The sequence below is a fragment of the Oryctolagus cuniculus genome, chromosome 9, assembly GCF_964237555.1.
Source record: "Oryctolagus cuniculus chromosome 9, mOryCun1.1, whole genome shotgun sequence".
Taxonomy (NCBI): Eukaryota; Metazoa; Chordata; class Mammalia; order Lagomorpha; family Leporidae; genus Oryctolagus; species Oryctolagus cuniculus.
The window spans coordinates 63,604,755-63,630,981 of NC_091440.1; the positions used below are offsets into that span (position 1 = coordinate 63,604,755).

General features: G+C 46.9%; 1 protein-coding gene across 2 annotated transcripts; it reads left to right on the forward strand.

Moving 5' to 3' along the window:
- The first annotated feature begins 309 nt into the window (after positions 1-309).
- On the forward strand, positions 310-26,227 carry SERP2 (stress associated endoplasmic reticulum protein family member 2). 2 transcript variants are annotated; one of them, XM_051850029.2, is made up of 4 exons: positions 310-492; positions 735-852; positions 6,167-6,239; positions 25,799-26,227. In XM_051850029.2, exons 2-4 carry the CDS (start codon positions 769-771, stop codon positions 25,837-25,839), a joined length of 198 nt encoding a protein of 65 aa, XP_051705989.1. In that variant the 5' UTR covers positions 310-492; positions 735-768; the 3' UTR covers positions 25,840-26,227. The 2 variants fall into 2 exon arrangements, with proteins under 2 accessions (XP_051705989.1, XP_051705988.1); XM_051850028.2 differs by lacking the exons at positions 310-492; positions 25,799-26,227 and adding an exon at positions 18,971-24,967 and having other exon boundaries at positions 526-852.

The window sequence follows — 26,227 nt, forward strand, 5'->3', positions numbered from 1 at the left end:
ATCTTCCAATACAATGCTCACAACTCCCAAGGTCCCGTGAGTCCGCTCCTGCAGCTCTCCATGGTAGGGCTCCGTTACCGCGGGGGTCCTTCCCAGAGCCCTGAGGAATAGGCACCTTTGGAGTGTGCCCCCACAGCTCTGACGCCCTGCCCCGGCTGCCTGTTTGTCTTCTGAGGACTGGACCAATGGGTAGCGGGGCAGGTGCAGGGGAGACCATGCGTCCAGGCCTGAAGCGTGGCCGCCCCAAATCTTTCCTCCGGGCCAGGGCTGGGTCCCCGGCCCACCGGCCCTGCAGCGGCCGCGCCTCTTCCCTGCATGCGCGCACCGACACCGCGGTCGCGCCAACCCTGGACCCCAGCGCGTTCGGCCGCGGGACAGGGTGGCAGAGCGGCCCGGCCCCGGCCCCGGCCCCGGCCCAGGGGGCTCAGCGCGCGCTCTGGCCGCCGGGCGCGAGGGGACGCGCGGCCGCGCCTGCCTGGGTGGCCGTGCTGGGTAGGTAGCCGGGGGGACCGGAAGGATAGCGAGGAAGTCGGAGAGGGTTTCCTGAGATGAGAGATTACTTCCGTCCGGGCTCTGGCCTCTCTCCGGAGCCGGCTCGCTGGGGCTCGCGAGCGGGTGCGCGGGGCTCGGGCCGCGCCTTGCCACCTGCAGCGCCCGGGCGGGCCGCGGGGGCCCTCGGCGGGACGCGCTCGGCCTGGTCGCAGGGGTTAACGCGGCGGGGGAAATCTTTGCAGGTGGCAGTCGCGAGCGTGTCACCGCGCCCGAGCCATGGTGGCCAAACAGCGGATCCGGATGGCTAACGAGAAGCACAGCAAAAACATCACCCAGAGGGGGAACGTTGCCAAAACCCTGGTAAGGTGGGGGCGGCGCGGGGCAGGACCGGACGGCACCGGGCCGGGTCGGGCTGGGCGGATGCGGATGCGGAGCCCGGCCTCGCCTCCCGCTCTCTGCGTGGGGCCCGCGGGTCCTGCGGGTTCACGCAGAGGGGCTGCAGAGAGCTGGGCCCGGGGCGGGGGCGGGGGCGGGGGCACGCGGAGACTGCTCGCGCCCTCGTGGGCGGACAGGGCCTTGGATAGTCGTGGCCCCTCTGGGGGTGGCCGCCTGGGGTCCCTTGGAGACGGGGAGCAGCCTCCCCGGGAAAGAACTCGACCTTTCTCCCTGGGAAAAATGGAAGCCACATCCATAGGGGCCAGTGGAGTCAAGGGCATGACACAGGGCCTGGAGGCTTGTTGGTACTAAATCGTTTGTTGAATGAATGAATGAATGTGTAAATAAATAAGTAACCATCTGGCACATACCATGATAGGATTTTTCTCTCCAGCCTCTTGTAGAGTGACCCTGGATCTGTGGAAGGGGCTTGAAGTGGGGAGCGAGATTTGGACCCACATTTCTCTCCATCCTCCTCATTCTCTCCCTTCCGTTGGCCACTGGGCTAAAGTTTAAATGCAGCATCCCTCTAGTTCACCCTGTGAATGCAGGCTCATTCTGATGGTGTAAATCTAAAAACCAGTTTATTGCCAGGCACTCTGTGCTGTGCAACTGGACATTTAAGTAAAATCTGCCCCTTGTACACAGGGGTTTGTGGAAGCAAGGTGGGTGCTCTTCAACGGAAAAGGCCAGTCCTCTGACTTTGGACGTCCAGAGTTGTGAGTCAGATGGGTCCTTGGGCAGAGCTGGTCTCCAAGTCCCTGAGCGAAGGCGCCTGGAATCTGTTATCCCGCACAGTTAAGTGGAAGCCCAGCTGAAGCTTGGGGTTTGGCTGGAAACCCTTGCAGACTAGATGAGGCAATGCCTTTCACCCAAGGAAATTGTGCCAGGTTGATTAGGTGAGCAGAGAGCTGGATCTGCAATTATCACACTGGGACTCCTGCAAAGCAAGCGGCACTGTGGCAGAGGAGCCTTAGGACCAGACTCGACTCGACTCAGAGCTCCACACACGGCTCCAGGCTCCAGGCAGCCTTACCATTCTCTCATCTGGGAAATCGATCATTTAGCTGTGATGAGGGTACCACAAGGCCAACGTGCTGTCAAATCGAAACTCTTTGTACTGTTTCCATACAGATGTACGTTTTCCCCGTGATCACTCAGAAAAAAAATGCTACCCAAACTGACACGGGAAGCAATTTTTCATTGACATTCAAGCATGCGGGGTTTTATAAACCTTGGACATCAATTCGTCTTTCTCCAATATCAGACCTACTAGCCGTCACCATGATGATATCTATGTGTGTGTGTGGTTCTTTTTAATGGGCCGAGGAACTGGAGTTCAGTTGTTCCCTGATCTCGGTCGAAGACTTCATGGCACTGAAATGGTCGCAACAGACAGAGAACCGACTCTCAGGGCTGTTGTGTCCATTTGGCCCTGAGACTCAGTGTCTGCTGCATCTCGTTTTTCAGGACCACTAGAATATGCTTGGAACCTAAAACACAAATTATTGGCTGCAAAATAAGACAAGAAAATGGAAAAATTGGGAAAACACTCCTTAAATATCTAGGAAATGTAATCACCTGCAATTCAACTCAACTCATCTTTCAGAGCTACACTGAAATTATATTTAATGTGCAGGATAAGTGCATGTTAAAAGGCCCTGATATACAGCTGGGTGGGCCGGGAGAAAGTGCCTGGCGCCTTTGAGGGTTTTTAAATGGCCCAACTAAATTTGTAATGAAAGGTTTCCAAACCAAGCCACAATAAATGTTCACTTTCAATAGCTTGGAGGGGCTTTCAGTTAACTTTATTGTAAGTGGATCAGCATCCAAAAACAAAAATGAAATTCTCTTTCAAAAAGAAACTCTGTAAATCCTAAATCTGATTTTGCCAATTACAAGTCAAACATGATTATATTTTGACAGAAGCCACTTGCAAGGCAACTTTTTCAAGATGAAGTTCAGTAAACGGGACCATATGTATACATTCTAACTGAACATTCAGACTCATTATTTCAGAAATAAACTTCTGCTTTAATTGTGTGCAGATGCTTCACTATTTCATTATTAGCTAGCAGCTATGGAGTAAATTAGTATTATTCTCCCAGAGAGCAGATTCATCCAAGAAACAGAACTGGAATAATTATTATATAATTGTTTAATCGTAACTTCTCAAGAATGAAAGGAGAACTGAAATTTCAGAGTTCTGAGCATTATATGACATTTCGGAGCCTCAGAGAGTGGCAAATTCATGTTTGCATGAACTATGTCATTTGTAGAATTTCTACTGTTTTCCTTACTTCCCAGCAATAGAGATGGGCCTGTGTGCACTGTCCCAAAGTTCTCAGAAAACAATATTATTGGCATTATGACCAACCAAGTGTTTCTGGCCTCCAAGAGTTGCCAGATCATACTGAGTCAGTGGAGAATGTCATGAAAATGTCTTTGTGTCACCTGCTCCAAGTATGTGTTTTTCTGCAAATGAAAAATAAAGCACTTCATTTTGTATCTTTAACTGGATCGATGATTCATTTACAGACTCCTGCAGTCACTTGTTGGCTTTGCTGGGAAGAGAGCGGAAGTGGGTTTTCTGTATAGTGGTAGTGGAGCAGCGGCAACAGAATGGGTTTCTGTAACTGTGACAGATTGTTAGGAAGCTGGTGGAAGAGGAGGGAAAGGGGAAATGGCACACCCTGTTAAAGGTCACTTTATTTAATATCTCTATTATTTACCTCATGGGCGTGCCACCTGGTCTTAAGTGCCCAAGAGTGATAAAGTTCTCTTCTCCATTAAGAAAGACTGACTTTGGCCTTGTCTGGTTGAGAGCAACCACCTGTCCCTTGCAATGCGACTTGCTGGCATGGAAGTGGTGGTGGATTGTCCAGGAGCATGTTGGGGCCAGAGAAGCGAGCAAGATCTGCCTGCCCACTGATACCTTATGCCTCTCTAGCAGGAAGAATGTGAAGATAACCTCCCACCAGTTAGGGAGTACAACAAAAAGACAATATTCTTCTTAGATGCTGACTTGACCTGACTTAAGGAATCAGATTTAATGAACCGTGGATTCTTGTTATTCAATGAGCATGAACTGTATAAAGTTCTGTGCCAGGCATTGCTGTACACTTATACTTGAAAGAGACAGTGCCTGCCCGGTGGTGAGACAGACATCCAATGTGTTGTCACAGGGAGGAAGATGAAACTGTCAACTGATAGATGCTATGAAGAAGTTCATGGTTGTACAGGTGACAAGTAGGTCAGAGGGAAAGCTCTCTGGGAAAGTAATAGGCATGCTAAGAACTAAAGAATTGTTACCTTCTTTATAATGAAATGAGAAAATTTTTTGATGAAGCCAAGCCAATTTTTCTTTACGTGAGTCTAGAACATAACTCCATTTTATATATATAAACATACCATTTGTTTTGTCCATATTTGGCAGATTGTACAGAAAAGCACCTACAATGAAAATCAAAGATTATCCATTGTTTGTCAGATACTTTACTCAAGCTTTCGCAGTATTTAAGAAAACTGCATCCTTAGGCACAGCACCCCTTGTCTTTTAGAAACACAAACATGACCCGCTTTGAGTGTGAATGTGCAGCAGTCAAGTTTGTACAGTCATGACTGCACTTTGTAGCCCGCACTTTACAGTGCTGGATATAATTTTAAAACACCAACAGCACTTCATTGAATTGTGAAATCAGGTTTTGTGATTTCAGCCAGAGGTGAACAGTATGTCTGCTCCACCAGTGTATTTTTGTGCCTGAGCTGTGTACCTGTGTTGAACACAGCATCTATTTTGTGCTAGCTAATGAGGAAATAGTGAGCTCTTTTGGTCAGTCTCTTCCTTCTCCCTTTTCCTTGATGTCCCTCTCAGGACATAAGCATTGTTCCCTTAGCCGATTGGGTTTGAAGGACCTGCCTGCACACGGTCCTTGGTGTATTATGGAGAGATGGTCTTCTCATCAGTCTGTGTTCTGGGTTTGAGAAGAGCAGCAGGCATGGGAGGTGATGTTTGTGTGGGTCCAGCAGGCCCCTTCCTGCCCAGAGAATGCAGAGACATCCCCAAAGCTGAGCTTTGCCGAGACCCACGAGCTTGATCATACAACGCCTCGTCCCTCACAGCCACCCGCAGTTGCCATGGTGCTTCTCTTGTTCCAGGGATTTCCACGGCTCTGACTTCCCAATTTTTTTGGTTTATAGGAGGTTTTGAGAAAATGTTTGTGCTCTCTGATCCTGCTTGGAATTCAGGATGTGGGAATTAAAATGAATCTAGTAAGTGGAAAGTACCCAGACAGTGTACTAAGCTTGATTCCCTGCTCTGGCTCAAGTTAACAAATTTTGAGTCTCAGCCTCTCCACTACAAACTGGAAATAATAATGCTTGCCTTCCGTGGGCCGGTGTGCTGGAAGTAACTGGTACACACTGCCTATAGTACAGTGCCTGCCATGCAATGAGGTTTCAACAGTTGGAAGCAGTGTTTATTAGATCATCTTCTCTCCCAAATCACTGTATTTATACCCTTCTGTATTTATGCCCTAGCTGGTCCCCAGAATACAAGGGGTTTTCAGAAAGTTCATGGAAGATGCATATGATGAATTTTTGAAGTTTCTGTGTCAAAGTAAACTTCTCCTTTAAATTTATTTATTTGTTTTTTATTTATTTGAAAGAATGGCAGAAAGAGAGAGAGAGAGAGAGAAATTTAGAGAGAGAGAGATTCCATTGGCTGGTTCATTCCCCCAAGTGCCTGTAATAGCCAGGGCTGGGCCAAGCCAGACCCAGCATCCGGGAACTCTATCTGGATCTCCCATGTGATTGACAGGGACCTGAATACTTCCCAGACACATGGGCAGGAAGCTGGATCAGAAGTAGAGGTGAGACTTGATTTCAGGCACTCCTATATGCGATGCAGGAGTCTCAAGTGGTATCTTAACTCACTATGCCGCAACACTCGCCCCTGAACTTGTGTTTTAAATCCATTTGTCCTCAGACTTTTTGAAGTCCCCTCATGTGAAAAACCAAGTTCACTGAGTCCTGCGGATGTTAGTAAGGGTACTGATAAATTGTTGTAAACCTATCCCAAAGTTGAACTCATTAACTTTGTTCATCTTTGTCTGCCTGCTGCGGGTTAAGAGTGAGTCTGTCGCATTCACACAATTCCTAGCATCTAGTGCCAGGCCTAGAAGTAGTCAGTAAATGGATTGAATCAATGAATCTAATCTTGCTTTTTTTTTTTTTTCAGAGGCCACAAGAAGAGAAATATCCTGTGGGACCATGGCTGTTAGCCCTCTTCGTTTTCGTGGTCTGTGGCTCAGGTATGGGTGCTTCCCTGAACTTACATCTCCTGCTTACCACTGTCCTTCAAAAGTCACAAAGCAAATATAAGAAAATATATGGGTCTTGGATTCAGGTTCATTCCGACCTAAACATTTATCTTAGTGGGTTTTTATTTCTGTTCCAAATATGGGTAAAGATAGAATTGATACACTATCAGATCATAATCACAAAGTGATTTTGTTGAGTAGTTAGGTTTTCTATATCCATTATAAAGCATGGTTGAACTTTTCCATGAAAATACAGGCTACAAAGGGCATCTGGAACAGAAAGTGGAGACCCTGTCTGCCCGAGATAAATCCACATTCCAGAGAGAGAAGGAGAGGCCTTGTGCCTTATGAGAAAGTTCTAGAGCTCCCAGATGGAACTGAGCCTTTGACTTTAAGACATGGGTCACGTGATCCCATAAAGTGACAAGTTTGGAGATCTTTACAGACACCCAGGTAAATGCACACATATGGACACGGGGAAGAGTTGGGGATTGTTGAGTAAAAGCACCATGCAGTTGCTTTTAGTTAAATGCTATTATTGGGAGCCTTGACAGGGTTCCTGGTCCCATATGTAATAGCCAGGGCTATATATGTAATAGCCAGACCCATATGTTGGGTCTCTGAAACACGAATGAGTGGAGGTCACTTTTAGCCTGGAGGCATCTCTCAGAGATTCCTGTCCTCGGTCACCTCACTCTTGCTGAGGACAGAGAAGGGGAGAGAGAGGCAGCTCCCCCACAGGTGTAGGCCTCCCAGGGGGAGATCCTGCTGCCCCAGTGTCAGGAGAAGCCCACCTCTAAAGATGGGTCGGTTCCTTTGATCGTCAAGAGATCGTTCTTCCAAGGAAACAGATGTTCTTAGGGGGGAAGAGGGATCTGAAACACTTAGCATGATTGTTGTTGTGGTTCAAATGCTTCAAAGATGATTTGACATTCCAAGATGAGAAAATCTTTCACTAAAGGGAATAAGGCTCTATCCCATTGCCAAAGATCTGTTCTGAAAGGGAATCTTTTTGCTAAATATAGGAATCCCTTCATCACTATTTTTTACATTTTATTTATTTGAGAGGCAGAGAGACATAGACAGACAGACAGAGCTTCCATCTGCTGGTTCACTCCCCAGATGTACACAACAGCTGTGGCTGGGCCAGGCCAGAGCTGGGAGCTGGGTACTCAATACATGTGGGTATCAGAGACCCAAATACTTGGCCTTCACTTGCTACCTCCTGGGGTGAGCATTAGTAGGAAGCTGGAGTCGGGAGTGGAACTAGGATGTGAACCCAGTGACGGAACTCAGGGGCCCAGGTGTAAGATGCAGGTGTCCCAAGTAGTGTCTCAACCAATGGGCCAAACCCTTAGCCCCCATCACTATTTACAGATGCTTGCGCACTTTCTGTTTGAATAGTCCTAAGGCTGGAGCGCTCACTTCTTCCGAACACCTATTCCATTTCTGTATGTCGCTAATTCTATTGACAGTGTCTCCCTGTTCTGAACCCCACTATGCTGTCTCCTCCATAGTGCAGAACTGGACTTGTAGAACAACACAGAATGGACTCCTTCATTCTTTTCTGAACATCTTGAATCTTTGAATATTTTATTGATGACTGTGATTCTTTCTGTAAACTGAGCTTCCCTAAGTCTCTCAACCTTGCCTCATAAGATGTGGTTTCTAGACCATGCTTCTGGATACACTCAATGACTCTCTTGAAGTACAGCATGTGCAACTTTATAAGGTGGTCTAGAAGTGGTGTGGCCTCAGCAGGGATGGTAGCATTGACACTGCTCTTGATTTTATGACTCTGCTTCTATAATTATGATCCAGGCTTGAGGTTTCTTTTTAGCCATCAAAATATATTTTTGGCCAAATGAAGCTAATGACCAAGTAGGCACAGCTAGCTCTTCTTGCCATAAACATCCTGCAAGCCTCAGAGACGCATCTTCATATGCCCTTATCCCCAGATGTAGTCCTGTCACATATTTACTCATAGCCCTCATTGCCATTTGAAATTATTTAGTTATTATCTATTTCCCTCAATGGTATATAAGCAGGGGAAGCGTTTATTTCCCACTAAATCCTAGCATAGTATTTAGCACATAGTGAGTGCTCAAAATGGGTGGATGGATGGATGGGTGGATGGGTGCATGGATGGATTCTCCATACTGTAGACATCTAATTGACTTTTTTGGAGACTTAATATAAAGCTTCATGATCATTTCTATTAAATTTTTGTTTGGGGTTGTTGGTTGTCTTTCCATACAGTATCTATACATTTTGGAAGCCCAGATAAACATGCATAATAAGTGGCTTATTGACATCACATTATAATATGCATTATGGTCACTGATATTACATCATGTATCCAATGTGTTTGCCTTTATTCGCAATGCATAGTTGAAAGTATCATATGAAAGTGTGAAGAATAGCACCCTGATGTAACATTTCTACCAGTACCTACATATTTGTCTGTGATACGTTGCCTTAGCTAATCTATCTTTGAATTTCACCCAAAAACAAAACAGACAAAACTATGCCTTTAGGGTGCTACAAGAAAATATTAAAAAGTCAAACTATATAAAAAACTTAATCTGGGTTTATGACCAGGTCATAGATTGTTCAGTTCTGAACCTTGAGCTAATTATATTTCTTTCCCAGCTTTGTAGTCCCTAAAAATAAATTATACTTCCAAGTCACTGGTAAAAGTATAGCCTTGGAGAAGCCCATTGAACACAGAGACAGCCTGCTTCACTGTGACTTTGAACTCTAAGAAAACTCATTCAAATACTCCTTGCATTTTGAGGGTCCCAAAGTGCCTGGCACTGTGCCAGACTTTGCAAACGCAACCCTTTTTGGGAGCTTGCCTGCACTGGGGTAGGCAGATAAAGAGGCCATCGATTTGTAGCCCGGGGAAAGGCCACAGTGATAGTGATGCCACCGTGCACAGAGTGCTTGGCCTGCGCGGATAAGGGCCCTCCAGTGTTGCTGGGCACAAGAGAAAGTCTCCAAGAGGAGGTGGTGTTTGAGCAGAGTCTTGAAGAACAGACAGCCATAGATGAGGGACACGATGTGGCAAAGGCCCAAAGCTTCAGACAGCAGGTTGGGTCCCCAAATGCCAAATTCTTAGAATGGCCAAGGCACAATCACGCGATCTAAATAGATACAGAGCCTTTTTTTTTAAATTACTTCAAGATATACAGTACTGTAGCCTTCCCCAACTTGCCCCTTTAGGTTACATATAAGGGAAAAGGCCAATAAAGCCATTTGGTTTGGCTTGTTTGTCTCAAATCCATTCTCATTTTCAAAATCCATCTCTTCTTTTGGAAGAGCTTGAAAGCCTCTCATTCATATGGCCTACAGTTTCCCCAGGCATATTGGTCCATACAGCAGGAACCTTTTCTTTCCCTCTTGGGTAAATTGGGACATTTGCTAACAGAAGTCTCCTGGAACTCTCCCAGTCTCCAGGAGTTTCTCGTGGATCAAGTACACTGGCTCTGTTAGCCTCTCTCTGAGCTTGTCCAGGGCCCGGGGAGGGGAATCTGCAAGGCTTGGGACTTTGAACTACAGTGGCTACGGCTGTTCCACTTACTGTTGTACCTAGCGCCCAGTGTTCATGTAAGGAAGCTTCAGGAAGTCTTTCTAGTCCGAGGACCATTTTGTTTTTATGGAGAAGCTAGACAAAATGGGAATCCAGTTGTCTTCCCTTCACTATCCTTTGTTAATGTGCTACTGTGACCTCCCAGTAATGGACTTCAGCCTTTTTCTAATCATAACTGAAAATAATCCACCACCACCCTATTTTTCTTTTTTGCCACTTGGGTGTTTTTTTGTTTTGTTTTGTTTTGGAATCCTCAGCTCAAGTTAGGCTCTGTTCTCACAGAAATGTGTCACTCTTCTCAAGTTTGTCCTGGGGACTGTGCCCTTCTTCTATCTATCTTTGTATCCCTCCTTTGCTAAACAGAACATGTCAAGAAAAACACAATAACTCCTATAGATCTGTCCCCATTACCACCTCTCCAACATTCGTTACAATTCATTGGGTCTGGCAGAGTCTACTCTCCCTCTTGAGTTTCTCCCTCTATTGGGTCACAGGCCGGGGCTCCTACCCATCTCTTCTTCACATTTAAAAGAATGTGATTCCTTCAAGTCTCACCCATTTGTCAGAAGCTACGCTTTAGGGAACAAGCCTTCTTGTGGATTCTGGCCCCATCACTGGTTTATCTGTGCCATGCTGGAATCCAAAATAGGAAAGACCCCCTCCCTGTCGCTCTTGACCGGCCACCTGCAGTAGGCACACTCACAGCTCAGCCTTGCCCTAGCCACTTAGACTCATGCAAAGTGCACTGAAGTTTCTGGTAATGTTTCCATGCCTCCACAGGCAGACACTCCTCCCTGTCCCTTTCTGTGAGCTCTCCTTTGAGCAAGTTGGATCCCTGCCCTGTGCCGGGTTCAAGCTCCCTGTCTCTGAGTTCCAATCACCTTGAAGGTAATCTTCCCTTCTCTGAGTGCACATAACTGGTTACACCTTTTTAAAATTATTTTTATAATTTATTTATTTGAAAGGTAGAGTGATAAGAGAAGGAGAGACAGAGAGAGAGAGAGAGAGAGAGAGAGAGAGATCTTCCACCCACTGGTTCACTCCCCAACTGGCCACAACAGCCAGGTCTGGGCCAGGCCAGAGGCAGGAGCAAGGAACTCCATCTGCATGCAGATGGCAGAAGCCCAAGCACTTGTAGCACCTTCTGCCACCTTCTCAGGCACGTTATGGGGAAGCTGGATTGGAAGGTGCTATGATATGAGATGCCAGAGTCGCAAGCTGTGCCACAACACCCTGGTTACTCAGTGCACAGGAAGTGTATTTAAACGCTAAGGGAAAAGGTGACATACTCTCCTATGAATGAATGTGTTGGCTGTTGATCTGCATCTCTTGAAAAGTCTCGCTTGCTTTTCTCTCTTTACTCTGTTAACCCACTTTTCTAATTGACGATGGGTTGGGTAAAGTTCGCTGTTTGAAAATAGTGCCAGTGCTCCTGGGAGAGACACACACTCTCCAGTCAGGCAGGTAGTCGGGAATGGCATTCTCTCTGGGTTTCTAGCTGTGATCTGGGAAGCAATTGGGGCTGGCAAAAGTCGGCACTTAAGTATGTGCTCCCTGATGGTTCACCCCTGCTCTGAAGTGGAGAGGTTGGTCAGCCTGTGAAAAAGACTAGAGCAACCTCCGTAACCGGGAGTCTTGGGTCACAGCTGTCTTCAGTCTAATATCTTCAGCTGTAGTCATCCTGTTCCCTGTACATTCCTTTCATGCCAATGATGCTGATAAGAGGAGATAATGAACAAGAAGAAGGAAAACTGGGACAGTAGTGAGGGGACAGAGCCCAGGCACCCAGGAACCCCTGGCACAAACCCGCACCCGGGGAAGGCTGTCCCTTCATCGGGAAATCAGATGGGAATGACAGAGCTCCTGGAGCTACCCCAGGGCCCCAGGTCTGAGTCCAGCCCAGCTCTGCCCTTACTCTGTGCCTGGATGCTTGGCTGTAACCTCTGCTACATTGCCGTGGTGGGAGGGAGTTTGGGGAGATCATCTAAATACACCCTCCTCGGAGTAAGTAAATTCACACTTTCCACGATCACAAACGGTCTCTTAGGCAAGCCCCTTTGTAAACTGATTGACTGGCAGTAGGGGGATGAGAGGCCTCTGAGGGAAGGGGAGATTTTGGAATCTGCCAGATGTGGCTTCAAAGCCTTGATTTGCTGTTTGTCAACTACATAACCTCGAGCCAAATTACTCACTCTCCCTCTATTGATTTCCTTGTCAGGAAACTGGAGACACTAAGACGCCCTCCAAGGGCTGTCCTGGCATTGAATGGTTCTGGGGCTAAAAGAGCTGGCCCCCAGCAAGCTCAAGGCTGCAGCCAAGTCCTTTTAGCCTTTGTGGAAAAGGGCAGCACCGCGGGCCTGGCAGGTGGGCGTGGGAGGCTGAGCCCACCATTTGCGTGTCTTCCTCCCAGGCTCCACGTTTTATTTGGCAAACTCAGTCTCCTCCGTGGGCCGTGATCTATCAGAGTCATCGGCCCTGCCTCAGTGCTCGGAGTGTGAGCATTGTTGGGTGGTAACAGGTCAGGGGCATGAGACTACTTTCCTGTATGATGAAGCATCGGCGTCTTACCCGCACCAAGGGAGGCACCATCAGAAATAGCTGTGTCAGTTACTTCCAATCACCCTAACACATGGCTGTTTGGCCACACACGTTTTCTTTGTGAGATACAAAAGCTTTGGGAACAGTGCATTCTTTGTGGAGCTGGATTTATCCAGGGAAGACATCTCAGGGCCAGCTCTGGTTTTGTTACATTTTGTTTCATTAGGTAACCGGTTTTGTGGTGGTTAATTTCCTAAAGATTGTCTTTGAAATCTCACACCTGTTTCTCAATCCAATGCCTCAATCAAGTTCCCCCGGGTTATTATCCCATATAGGCCAGTGGCTCATCATGTTCACGTTCTGGCCTGGGAATTGTGTTCTGCTTGAGGCTGGATTTGTCTCCCAGGACCCGGCTCCATGTTGAGGTCCAAGGCATGCAAGTGTCCCTGTAAGAGACTTTGTCCTTTCTCTCTCGCCTTTTTAGAAAAGCATCATCTTCCATTTCTGCGGGCAGTGGGGCGGATCTCTTGCCAGATAAGCAGCTCATCCTGGCTTGTTCTGCCCCCGGTTTCAAAACCTGCCTCCGTGGAGAAGGATGGCTTCTGAAGAGTGCTTGGCTTTATCTCCAGACTCAGAGACAAGCCTGACCCAGAATGTCTGTCTGGGGCTACTCTCTGCAGAGCTGCTGTCACAGACACCAGCTGCTATCTGCACGGGACATGTGTGGGCTCCATGCGCTTCCCACGCTGTTACTGAACCTGTTCCCCAGAGCTCTCCATGCCTGGGGTTTTTCTTTCCCTTTTATCCTCGGCTCTTTTGAAGACACTGATTGAAAAGGATTCTCAGGCCGTACCAAGCCTCCATGGGAAAGTGGGCTGTAGTTGATTAGTCATGTCTGCCATAGACATGGTATGGTCCTCAGGACCACCTGCTCATCTTTGCCATCTCTAGCTAAGTTTTTTATGATGTTATATCATGGTACCAACGGGTCAACTATCTTCAGCATTTTCAACTTTCTTTTTTGACTAGAATGCCTACTGGACACAGTGAAGTTAGACCTTTTCTTTAATATGCTAGCTGTTCAGACAATTTTGTGAATTATGTTTCTGGTGATCTCATGGTATTATTTTTCTATTCTAAACCCAGGCCATAATACTGTACATTGATAAGGAGCAGCAATTGGAGACTCACTCAGCAATATGATTGTATCCGTCTTCACCCTTATGCCTCAAATGACATTTAAATTGGGCTCAATGGAACCACATTTTAATTCCCATCATGCTTTGATTCTCAGACGTAATCTCTGAGATACCAGCCATGCCCACTTCTCTTCCTCAGACTATTTCTCTCTCGTGTTCCAATATCAATTTTATTACTCTCTGGCCAACTCTGATACTCCTTTCCTAATCAGAGATTATGAGAATTTTAATGGTTGCCAAGGCCTGAGTATTCATGAAACTGACAAGCTTATAGTCCTCATCAAAAGGAAACTTCTAGGCTAATTGGATTACTAGTGACTCTTATTGTTTTCATGATTTTCTATATTTTTCCAATTTTTAGAATCATAAAAATTAAGTGCATTTGAACAACAAAAAGTTTAGACGAATGGTTTTCAGTGCCTTCTCTTGTTTTGTGTTTTGGTTTTTAAAATTTCTTTTATTTTTAAGATAATATGTTTTCATTTTACATTATGGTCAAAGACTTAATGTTCCACTAAATAAAGAGTTGAACAAATGAAAAAGCAGAAAAACAATAGCTCAGCAGGAACCCAGGCAAGGACCATAAATAGTGCTTATTAGTTATTTTAAGATTTAATTATTTCTTTAAAAGGCAGAGTGACAGAGAGAGGGAGAGACAGAGGGAGACATCTTCTATCTGCTGATTTGCTCCCTAAATGCCCAAAACTGCCAAGGCTGGGCCAGGCTGAAGTCGGGAGCCAAGAACTCCATCCAGGTCTCCCACATGGGCATCAGGAACTCAAGCGCTGGAGCTATCATCTGCTCTCTTCCCAGGCACATGAGCAGGAAGCTGGAATGGAAGTGGAGGTGGGATTCAATCTCAGGCACTCTCAGCTTCACTCAAGTACCATAGTGATCGCCCTTTCGTCTTTCTTAAAGCTGCAGAATTCTTTGTCAGATCCTAGAGAGAAACAAAAGCAGCTGTCCTAGGTGAAGTTGAGTGTGCGTTGGTGTTTGTGTGTGTGCATGTGTGTATATGTCTGTGTGTCTGTGTGTGAGTGTGTGTGTGTGTGTGCGTATGTGTGTGTGCCTCTGTGTGTCTGTATGTTAGTGTGTGTGCATGTTGGTGTGTGTGCACGTCTGTGTGTGTATTTGCATGTCTGTGTGTGAGGGTGTGTATGTTTGCATGTCTGTGTGTCTATGTGTGAGTGTGTGTGTATGTGAGCTTGTGTGTCTGCATGTCTGCGTGTTAGTGTGTGTGTGCATGTCTGCGTGCATGTGTGTGCACGTCTGTGTATGTATTTGCGTGTCTGTGTGAGTGTGTGTGTGCGTGTCTGTGTGTGAGGGTGTGTGTGTGTGTGCACAGGGCATACCTCCCTGTGCTGCCGCATATCCTGGCTCTCCGATCCCCAGCAGGGAGCCCACCTCTGGATGCTCTGGGGCCTTCCAGGAGGCAAGTGTGCCTGGCCCAGAGCTGGCTTCTCTGTTAGGGCAGACTCAGCGCCTGTCAGCCAAGAGCCTGCTGGGTATCTCGGGCACCTTCCATCCTGAGCAGCCCCTTCGTTCCTGCACAGGACGTCCCTGTCATGGGACAGACTGTGCCCTTCTCCTGTCCTGCCCCGGTGCTCTGTCCACCAGCAGTGAGAGACAGCATGTCGCAGCCAGGACCTTGCACAGCATGGACGGTCTTTTCAGGACAGACAGTTGTGGAGATGTGATTCTCAGAGACGTCCTTGGCAGGGCCTGGACTCTGCCTGTTCTCCAAGGCCCGTGTCCAGCCCACTCCGTGGACACGGGGCAGAGGGTGTGGGGCTCCATTTCTGGAAAAGGCACCCTCCCTCTTCCTAGGACTGCCTGTGTGCGTTAAGGAGAGTGTGCAGGAGGGAAAGTGCTAAGTCTTGCGTGTGCCAGGGCCACCCGGGAGAGCAGGGGCTGCTCCTCTTGGTGTCCGCCCTGCCCCCTCCTTGTGTGATCCTTGTGGGGTCACCAGGCTTTTTGGTGAACTGTCTTTGAGTCCAGAGGTTGAGAGCCAGAGCATAGCCTTTTGTAATAGCTACAGAAGTTGCCCCTGTGAACTGTCAGCTGCCCTGGGAGATCCCCAGGAACACAAGGTTGGAGGAGGTCCTCCTGTGGGGGTGTGTTCATTCAAAGGCACCAAGTCAGCACATCCATCTGTGGTGATGGCGGGCAGTTAGCCTGGTTGCTAAGAGCTTCAACTCCAGTGCCTGACTTCCTGACTTGAAACCTGTTCTGCCTCCTACTCACCAGCTGTGCAGCCCTGTCCGAGTTACTTCCCCTGTCGGCTGCCCCATGCTTAGCAGGGGGTGATACTGCTCCCTGACTCCCAGCATCCTCACGACTATTGATGCTGAAGATTAACCATGAGCATGCATGTGAGCTGCTCAGGGAGTCGTGGTGACGACGCTAGAACCGCCTGCTGCTGGCAGTCAAAGCCAAAATTAACATTTGGGATTGCATCAAATTGAGAAGTTTCTGTACTTCAAAAGATACAGTCAGGAAAGTGAAGAGGCAACCGACAGAATGGGAAAAAATATTTGCAAAATATGCAACAGATAAAGGGTTGATAACCAGAATCTACAAAGAAATCTAGAAACTCCACAACATCAAAACAAACAACGCACTTAAGAGATGGGCCAAGGACCTCAATAGACATTTTTCAAAAAGAGGAAATCCAAATGGCCAACAGACACATGAAAAAATGTTCAAGATCACTAGCAATCAGGGAAATGCAAATCAAAACCACAATGAGGTTTCACCTCGCCCGGGTGAGAATGGCTCACATTCAGAAATCTACCAACAATAGATGCTGGCAAGGATGTGGGGAAAAAGGGACACTAACCCACTGTTGGCGGGAATGCAAACTGGTTAAGTCACTATGGAAGTCAGTCTGGAGATTCCTCAGAAACCTGAATATAACCCTACCATACAACCCAGCCATCCCACTCCTTGGAATTTACCCAAAGGAAATTAAATTGGCAAACAAAAAAGCTGTCTGCACTTTAATGTTTATTGCAGCTCAATTCACAATAGCTAAGACCTGGAACCAACCCAAATGCCCATCAACAGTAGACTGCATAAAGAAATTATGGGACATGTACTCTATAGAGTACTATATAGCAGTCAAAAACAGTGAAACCCAGTCATTTGCAACAAGATGGAGGAATCTGGAAAACATCATGCTGAGTGAACTAAGCCAGTCCCAAAGGGACAAATATCATATGTTCTCCCTGATTGGTGACAACTAACTGAACACCAAAGGGGAAACCTGTTGAAGTGAAATGGACACTATGAGAAACAGTGACTTGATCAGCTCTTGTCCTGACTGTTGATGTACAATGTAATACTTTATCCCTTTTAGTATTTTTTTGTTCTAGTACTATTGGTTGAACTCTGTAATTAACACATAATTATTCTTAGGTGTTTAAATTTTAACTGAAAAGTGATCCCTGTTAAATATAAGAGTGGGAATAAGAGAGGGAGGAGATGTACAATTTGGGACATGCTCAATCGGACTTGCCCCAAATGGTGGAGTTAGAAACATGCCAGGGGATTCCAATACAGTCCCATCAAGGTGGCATGTACCAATGCCATCTCACTAGTCCAAGTGATCAACTTCAGTTCACAATTGATCACACTGATAGGTCTAAGAGTCAAAGGGATCACACAAACAAAACTAGTGTCTGCTAATACTAACTGATAGAATTAAAAAGGGAGAGAACGATCCAACATGGGAAGCAGGATACACAGCAGATTCATAGCATGGCAGATGTCCTAAACAGCACTCTGGCCTCAGAATCAGCCCTTAAGGCATTTGGATCTGGCTGAAGAGCCCATGAGAGTATTTCAGGCATGGAAAGCCAAGACACTCTGGGGGAAAAAAAAAGTCCTAAATGAAAGATCTCTGCGAGTGAGATCCCAGTGGAAAGAACGGGGCTATCAAAGAAGGAGGTACCTTTCTCTGAAGGGAGGAGAGAACTTCCACTTTGACTATGACCCTGTCAGAATAAGGTCGAAGTCTGCGAACCCAAAAGGCTTCCATAGCCTTGGCAACTCATGACTAGAGCCTAGGGAGATTACTGATAACATAAACAAGAGTGTCAAATTGTTACGTCAACAACAGGAGTCACTGTGTACTTACTTCTCATGTGGGATCTGTTCTTAATGTGTTGTCCAATGTGAAGTAATGCTATAACTAGTACTGAAACAGTATTTTTATACTTTGTGTTTCTGTGTGGGTGCAAACTGATGAAATCTTTACTTAATATATACTGAATCGATCTTCTATATATAAAGATAATTGAAAATGAAAAAAAAGACAGAAACTTTTTAAAAATAAAGATGGGGAATGTTTTATTATGTTGATAGCATCCTAAAAAATTAATTTTTAAATATGCATCTTTATTAAAAACTATTTACATAGTACTCTCCAACTGACATAGAAGTTAAAATTCTAGATGCAAAACCACTTATACAGAATGAGCTCTTCTTCAAGACTACACACTTTTCTAAATGCATCATGTTTTGAATTGAATAATAAAGAGGCAAAATTTCAGGATTCAAAAAAAAAAAAAAAAAGAAACTCCTGCTGCTGCTGTGATTATGGGTGTGGCCCTCTGCTGCCTGCCCACCTCTTGACCTCCCCAGTCAGATTCTGAACGCTTACAAGGAAAGGGAGACAGCACTCTGACCTTTCTGGTGGCTGTCCTTTGTGACCTTTGGTGAGAAAACCTGCAGTGGGGGAAGCATAGCTCTGAGATGCAGCATCCCGCGTGAACTGAGACCCACTGCCAGGGAGAGGGTGGTGCCTACAAGCCAGAGAGTCAGTGGTGTCCCCTCTGCTTCTGGAAAGAGCTCTTCGTGAGCTCACCATGGAAGAAAGCAAGATTCCTGCGCACGGCTGTCTGGACTCCCCTTCCTTGGGAACTTCTTGTTGTAATGTCACGCCCTACACTGTGCTCTGCCTTCTAGTCATGCAGTCCCTACAAACAGGCTGTCACAGTTGTGCTCCTGTGCCACAAAACTGAGCTCATGGAGGAAATCAGCCAACGTCCCCTAGCTGAACAGGGCAAGGACTGGCACCCAGACCCAGCTCAAGAACCCACCTGCGATTATCCTGCACCCTCTCTCACTATTCCCCTGAAGGGACTAGGGTGCAAAAGTCGCCCACGAGCTTTAGGCCTGCAGATGTCTAGGAAAAGGCTCCTGGTTCCTTCCAGAAAGGGCACATTTTCCAGGGGGTCTCCATCCCGGGTCTGAGCCCCGATGCAGGAAGCCTGGCCCCAGCCCAGGATGCTTCTTCATTGGGTCACCTGTGCTCCCCCTCCCCCTCCACCTTCCCTTAGGCTTTCCTGGACACTTGTTCCAAGACGGACTTGAATTTGCCATGTTTGCAGGTTGACCTTCTAAGCACTGATCTTTCCTGGAAGCTTCCAGAACGTTCTCAAAACTATAATACCCGGAGAGACTCACTCCCCTGGGGCTGACCAGTGGGATGTTTGCAGAAGCAGACCACCCCAGAGGAAAGCCCAAGGCCGTTCATCTACGCTGAGTTCCTTCCTCGGGATCTGAGATGCACCGTCTGCAGAAGTCGGCTCCTCAGCCACCAGCTCCCTCAAGGTGACCTGCAGCCTCCTTTGTAATGCGCCACCCTCTGCCCTGAGCCTCCTGGAGCATTTGGGGTTCTGTGTGGTCTCCTTCTCAGAAGAGTCTTTCTGCTTTCTTAACATGGATAGAAGGCATCGCTTTCTTTGCTACTAATATCTGTCTCTTTACCACACCTGCCTGCCCCCTCCTATCGCGGGCATCTCTCTTTTTCCCCTCTTCTCCAGGTCCGGATGCCACCTAGAAACACCACCAAAAAAGTGGCAGCTTGCCTTTGACCTTCTTGGTGCTGATTGTTTTAGAGAGCTTAATGATCTACTTCTGCGCTATCTTGTCTCCTAACATTTCTACTTCTCTCTCAAGGGGCCCACGTTTTCTCTTTTAGACTCGCTTTTTCACTTTTTTTAATGAAAAATAATCAAAGTTGTTTGATTTCTAGGGCTGTCTTCTCCCCCTAGAAGAGGCTGATCCTCTGGCTTGTCTTATTCTCGCTTCTCAGAAACTCCCTGGATCTCTCTTATCGTCAACTATTTGGTTTCAATGAAACTGGCTTTGTGCAGCGTCCTGTTCTCTGGCAGTGTTCCAGCTCCCAGTGTCCTGTGGGGTCCACTTGTGTCATCGTAGTGTCCTTTTGGCACACCCCCTTAGCTGGGGTGGGTCAGTCCTCAGGGTCAGAGTTGGTTGGGATACCACAGCTTCAGTTTTTTTTTTTTTTTAAAGATTTATTTATTTATTTTAAAGTCAGAGTTACACAGAGAGAGAGGCAGAGGCAGAGAGAGAGAGAGAGAGGTCTTCTATCCGCTGATTCACTCCCCAATTTCCTGCAACAACCGGAGCCAAGCTGATCCAAAGCCAGGAGGCAGGAGCTTCTTCCAGGTCTCCCACATGGGTGCAGGGGCCCAAGGACTTGGGCCATCTTCTACTGCTTTCCCAGGCCACAGCAAAGAGCTGGACCGGAAGAGGAGCAGCCAGGACTCTAACTGGTACTCATAAGGGATGCCAGCACTGCAGGTGGCGACTTTACTTGCTATGCCACAGCACTGGCCCCCATCCTCAGCCCTTTGCGAATTTATGCCCTGTCATGATTTGACTTCTCCTCAGGAGACTGAACTCTTGGGACACTTGGACTTAAAAAAGCCATTGGATGCCGACTCTTTGAGTTTGCAAAGTAATCATTGGAGATTTTTAAAATTTATCTTTCTCTGTGCTCTTTGCAAGTATTTGTCTTTCATTCATTCAGTACAATATGGATGGATCTACTTAGCTTGACAGATTGTGCACACATGATCCCTTGCTCTCTTGAAATCTAGTGGAAAAGAAAGATGAGCTAATCAACTAGTCATGCTGAACCATGAAAATTTCAGCCAGTAAAGTATTTGAAGAAGAGGCACATAGGGCTATGAAGGCTTGTTACGCGAAGAGCTGGTTGACACTTGGGTAAGTGGTTGTGAAAGTGTGGCCCCTGGAGCAGCAGCCTCAACATCCCTGTTGACTTGTTAGGAAGGTGACTTGTTAGATCCTCGGTCCCCTCCCAGGCCTGGATTAGCAATGCTGGTGGTGGGGCCAGGCGTCTGTGTTTTACCACGTCCCCAGGAGATGGTGATGCATGCTCAATTTTGGGAACCTTGCTCCAGGGGACCAAAGAAGCTTCTCTGAAGACATAACTTAAGCAGTAGGGTAAGGTAGAGGAAATATTCCACACAGAAAGAATGGCATGTGCCAAAAGCCTGTAATAAGAGCCAGAAGCTTTTGAAACCATGAGGGGAGTATCTGGACAGATGGCCCAAGTATGCAGGTCATGGAAGCCTCATCAAGGATTGGACAATAGGAAGCTTTTGGTGTGCTTTAAACACAGGGTGACACCATATTATTTGCTATTATTTAAAGGGTCATTGTAGCTAAAGTATGGAGAAAAGGTTGAAGAAGAGTAAGTCTAGATGCGTTAGAGATCATCACAGGGGTTGGGGGATGGATAATGTAGCTTGGACTGGGGGGTTTCCAGGAGATAGAGTGAAGGGTGCATAACCCCAAGGCTCTTAGAGTAAATCCACAAGTTTGGGTCATCGGCTGAAAATGCCCAGGATGACTGCTGTTTGGGGTCTACATACAAGACAGAAGACAGGATGCCAATTTTGGTAGTGGGGAGAGATCGTGAGACAGTGCTGTTGAGTTTGAGATGCTTTTGAGCCCCTTGAGTATAGGTGGCAATTAGATGGCACAAGGTGTGCATGCAGAGCTCAAGGAAGTCAGGCTAGAGACGCACATTTGTGCGTTATCAACAGCTGAGTGGCCACTGAAACTGTGGGCCGGGACCAGCCACCTCGGGAGAAAGATCGGAGTGGAAAGAAGGAAGCCAGCAGTGCTCCCGGAGGAGCGGTGGCGGAGGCTGATCCCATGAACCAAGCTGAGAGGGAAGAGCCAAAGAGAAGGAGGAATGCTAGGAACCAGGAGACCGGTGTCTCAGCGGCCAAAGGAAAGGAGGGTTTCTTGAGCGGGGAGTAAGACAAGAGGAGGCAGGACGGGCGTGGAGTGATAGGAGGTCACTTGTGACTTTAGCTGAAGGTATTTCAGCAGTGTGGAGCCAGTAGACACAGCATAGGTGGTTTCAGGTGGGAATGGAAGGTAAGGAATTGGAGGAAGTGCGTATAGACAGCTCTTAGAAGGGGCTGCTAGGAGGTGTGGAGTTAGGCAGAGGGTTCTGGTATGTTTGTTTCTGGGACGGCAGTGACTCTAGCATGCTACAGCCTCAAGACTTAGTGGAAAGGCGAAGGTTGAGGAGGAAAGAGCAGTGGTCAGCCAAGGCGGCCAAGGCCAGGATCTTAAACACGGGTGGGAGGGTGCGGAGGCTTGTTGATGCGGTGGCTCCTGCTGTGGCTGGGAGTTTTCTGAACCACGGAGCGTGCCCGGGGCCTGATCCTCAACTTGACGTGCCTGCCGCCCTCCCTTTTTCTGGCATCTCTCCTCCCTGCTGTCTCGCCTGCCCTCCGCCCGGCTCCTGCAGCCGGCTGGGCTGTTTTCTCAGCTTTGTTCACCCACTGTTAAGTTATTAACTTGTCAGGCTCTAGACTCCCTGCTTCCTTTCCCTCTTTGAACTCAATTGTTAGCCCCTTCCTGTTCGTCGCCTCTGAAAGTCAGCATTTGGAAGGCCCAGGGTTATTCTGCAGGTCAGTGTGGGCAGACTCACAGAGTTACAATGAATATGCTTGGTGTAGAACATGGACAGCTGCTTAAAGACGTTGATACAACTGACAAGGAAGTCTTAAACACAACCAGATCTCGGTTATCTTAGATGGAGAAGTAAATGGTGAACTTAAAAGAGGCTTTATTCAGAGACATTTCTCCAACGGTGTTCAGTTTTAAAGAATCATCTTTAAACATATAAGGACTATCGGAGTTTTACATATTAATTCATGGATTCAATTAAGATCAGGAATGACCTTTAATTAGTTACTAAAACAGACTCAAACAAACTAGGTAAGTTGTTTTACTGTGGGTGTTGCTACTCTGAGACATGCATATTTTCTCTGAGCGTCGTTAAAGAAATTTGCAGTTCTTTAAAAAGAATTGAGTGCTTTTATCATGACCTAGAACGTTGAACACATTCATTGATATGATGGACCAAGACACAGACTTTCTTATTCACTAAGTCACATCTGTTCACATGCTCTTCTCCAGGGATAAGATGAAGACAGAAGTAACAGTCTTGAACATTCATTATAAACTGAGCTCTTATGTACATCACCACCATGCTTATTCTTCGCAGTCCTCAAAGGTGTTTGCCATATGCAATTTTGCAAATAGAGAGCAAGCTCTGAACTGTGCAGTGTCTTTCCAAAGTCCCCATTACAAAGAGCAGATGCTAGCAAAGGGCTGATCTTCACGTTCAGACATAACAAAGCAGTAGGCGCTGTGATACTAACAGAAACACAGACCGATAGCCTCTCATCTGAAAATCCAAAACCCAAAATGCTCCAAAAGCGTTTTGTGTGCCCACAGGATGCCACAATTATATGTTCCACACCTGACCTCACGTGACAGGTCACAGTCAAAACACAAGTGCACTCAAAATATTGTATTTTCAGGCTACGTGCATCAGGTATATATGACACATAAATGATTTTGTGTTTAGACTCGGGCCCCATCCCTAAGACATCTCAGTATGTATACACAAATATTCCAAAATCACAAAAAAAGTCTGAAATCTGAAGCACTTCTGGTCCCAAACATTTTGGACAAGGAGTACTCTGCCTGTAGTAATGACAGCAATACTTGCTACCATGCATTGCATCCTCAAGGCATGATTACATCCTGTCATTCAATGCCTATGGTAACCCTTCAGATACCATGGTCCTCACCTACAGAAGACAAAACCACCTCAAAGAGGTTAGCTTATTTGGCCAGTCCAACAGCTGTTCAGTGGCTGTGATTCAACTCAGTCCCACCTGACCCTAACTTTCTGCTCTCAACTCGTTTGTGATGATTACAGATGGTCCCTGATCCCAAGAACAGAGTCTGAGACATGGTAGATGTCAACATTTTTGTCCTAATGATGTTGAATATACAGCTGCCTCCTGGCGTTCCTACTGAACTGGAACACAAAATGTACGTTTAATTCTTACCTCTCATCCTCCTCGGTAGAGGAGGATAGAAGCATCAGTTACTCCTTTGAGCTTATACATTTTGGTAGGGTGTTTTTCCATCCATTTAGCAACTTTCCTTGTCAAGGCCTGCCCAGGAACCCCAAATTATCCAAGAACTCCCTTCAGCACAGCCAAAAGGAAATTTCACAAGTCGTGGAAGTAATAACTCCTTCTCTGTGTCAGAATTCCCATGGCACGGGTGGACTCTGATGTCACACACCATTCTAGCAGGCTTTGTCTTCAGTTTAGTGCACAGCTACAAAAGCAATAAAAAGGGGCTTACTGCAGATCAGTGTAGCAACACCAGAGATGTGACCAGGAATGAGACAAGGAGAAAAAGTAAAAAAGATGAGCAGGAATGAGAGCCCCAAAGTACAGCCAAGCAGAACGCATTGGGTGCCAAACACTGTGTATCGTCCTCAAAAGTATCACAGGAGAATCTCCCTGATGACTGTTGTTCATGAGGGTGACCCTGAGTACTCAAGAAAACCTAACACCCATATCGTGTTTCACATCTCCAGGTTAATAACGTAGTGACAGCATGTACAGCTTATTTTTAGAAAAAAGGAGAGAAACTAAGAAAATGCCTTAGTCCATTGTCCTTAAGCTCCAGCTACCCGAGAAAGACTCTCAAGGGAACCACTCTGTGATTTCTCTTTGTATCCCTAAAGTATAATACCTGGCACAGAGTACAGGTTGAGCCTTCCTCTTTGGGAAATCAGAACTGCTCTAAACTCCAAAACTTGGTGAAGAAAGATGTGCCAGAGTGGGGAAGTCTACACCATGAAACGTTGTGTCATGCACAGACTTAATTTAAAATATCATACAGTCACCTTCAAGTGATCTGTAGAAGGCGTAGATATATCATAAATGAGTTTCCTATTTTAGACTTGTGTCCTAGCCTCCAAATATCTCATTATGTATATGTATTCAAATATTCTGGAATGTGAAGTCCAGAACACTTGTGGCTGCAAAGCATGTTGGGTAAGGGCTGCTGTGCCTGCGTCATGTATCAGCTCAATACCAATGGCTGCTGAAATGTCAGAAGACTTGTTTCCTGAGATGACTGTGAGCACTGAGGAGGTTGTGTTCCTGGAGATACTCCAGGATGGCTTTATGAAGGAGAGAAGGGGTTTCTTCTTGTTTTTACACATGATTAAATCAGATGATAACCCAAAAATGCTAAAAAAAAAAAAATTAAAAAAAAAAACAAAAACCTAAAGACCAAAGCCACCCTTCAGTACCTGGTAGCTGCTCTTCTCCTTACCATTGTCATCATCGCTGACCACCCCAACTCCCTGGGGAAGATATAAAAAGCATTTGGGACTCTCCTGCACTGGCACACATTTGGAACTCTGTAGCTAGATACAGGCTGGGAGCTTTCTAACCAACAAAATAACGGGGGCTCCCAGGAGCTGTCTGTGGGTGTCAGGCTATTCCTTGCAATAACCAGGCCAGCTAGTAGAGCCTGAGCCCTGAGTAGATCACTGGAAGCCACACGTGCGGGCAGGGTTATGGGCAGCCAGACCCTGACTCGGAGCGTCTGCTCTGAGCACCTGGCCCGATTGGTTTACAGGTCACGGCTACTCTGAAAAGGCAGATTCACTGACCTGTTTAATGAGTGCGGTTTCTGCATGACAGCCCAGATCCTTCTACCCAGCAGCCACACAGTGTTGCTGGGGAAAGGGGGCCAAGGCTCCTCTCAGTGCCTAAGGGATTTCTGGCCTTCACTCCTGGTGGAATTAGCAGGAGTTATCTATGAATCCCTGCGGCATCCATCCGCAGACAGAGCCAGGCTGTCTCTTTAAAGAAGTTCAGTGACCCCTTGTTAACTTAACTCCTTGTTAGGAAATATCTAATCAGCCGTGAGCCAGCACGTCCAGGGCCCAGGGGTCAGCAGCAGCTGGGCTGGCTGAGGGCTGGGCTTCCAGCTGCGTGCTGTCTGCTGTCTGAGCCGTCTGTTTTGCTTTCCTCTTGCAGCTATCTTTCAGATCATCCAGAGCATAAGGATGGGCATGTGAGGAGGCCCAGGGCTTTGACTCTGCCTCGCTCCGGCTGGCAGGCGGAGGACCACGGGAGCGTGCAGCTGGGCGTCCATGGGAAGCAGACCTAGGAAAACGGCTCTCTCGATTGTTCCCCGATCGCTTCATCGTGGATGTCAGACCAAACTGCCTGCTCACGGGACACCGGGGGGCATCCGTGTGCTCAAATGGAAAGGACATTTTGCTTTTCTGGTGGCTGGGGGTGGTGGCAGAGAGGGCATCCGGTAATGATGTCGTCCGGCTTTGCCCGGCTCTCACTGATGTCTGCATGTGGCCCCCCGAAATGTGCACTGGTTTACTTTCTATGGATACGAGCTCTCCTCCATAGGGAGTTGGTTTTACAAATAAATGTCTTCGTTCCACCCTA

Coding starts and splice junctions, on each gene's coding strand:
- SERP2 (XM_051850029.2), top strand. CDS start 769: ATGGTGGCCAAACAGCGGATCCGGATGGCTAACGAGAAGCACAGCAAA. Junction 853..6,166: donor GGAACGTTGCCAAAACCCTG/GTAAGGTGGGGG, acceptor TTTTTTTTTCAG/AGGCCACAAGAAGAGAAATA. Junction 6,240..25,798: donor TTTCGTGGTCTGTGGCTCAG/GTATGGGTGCTT, acceptor TTCCTCTTGCAG/CTATCTTTCAGATCATCCAG.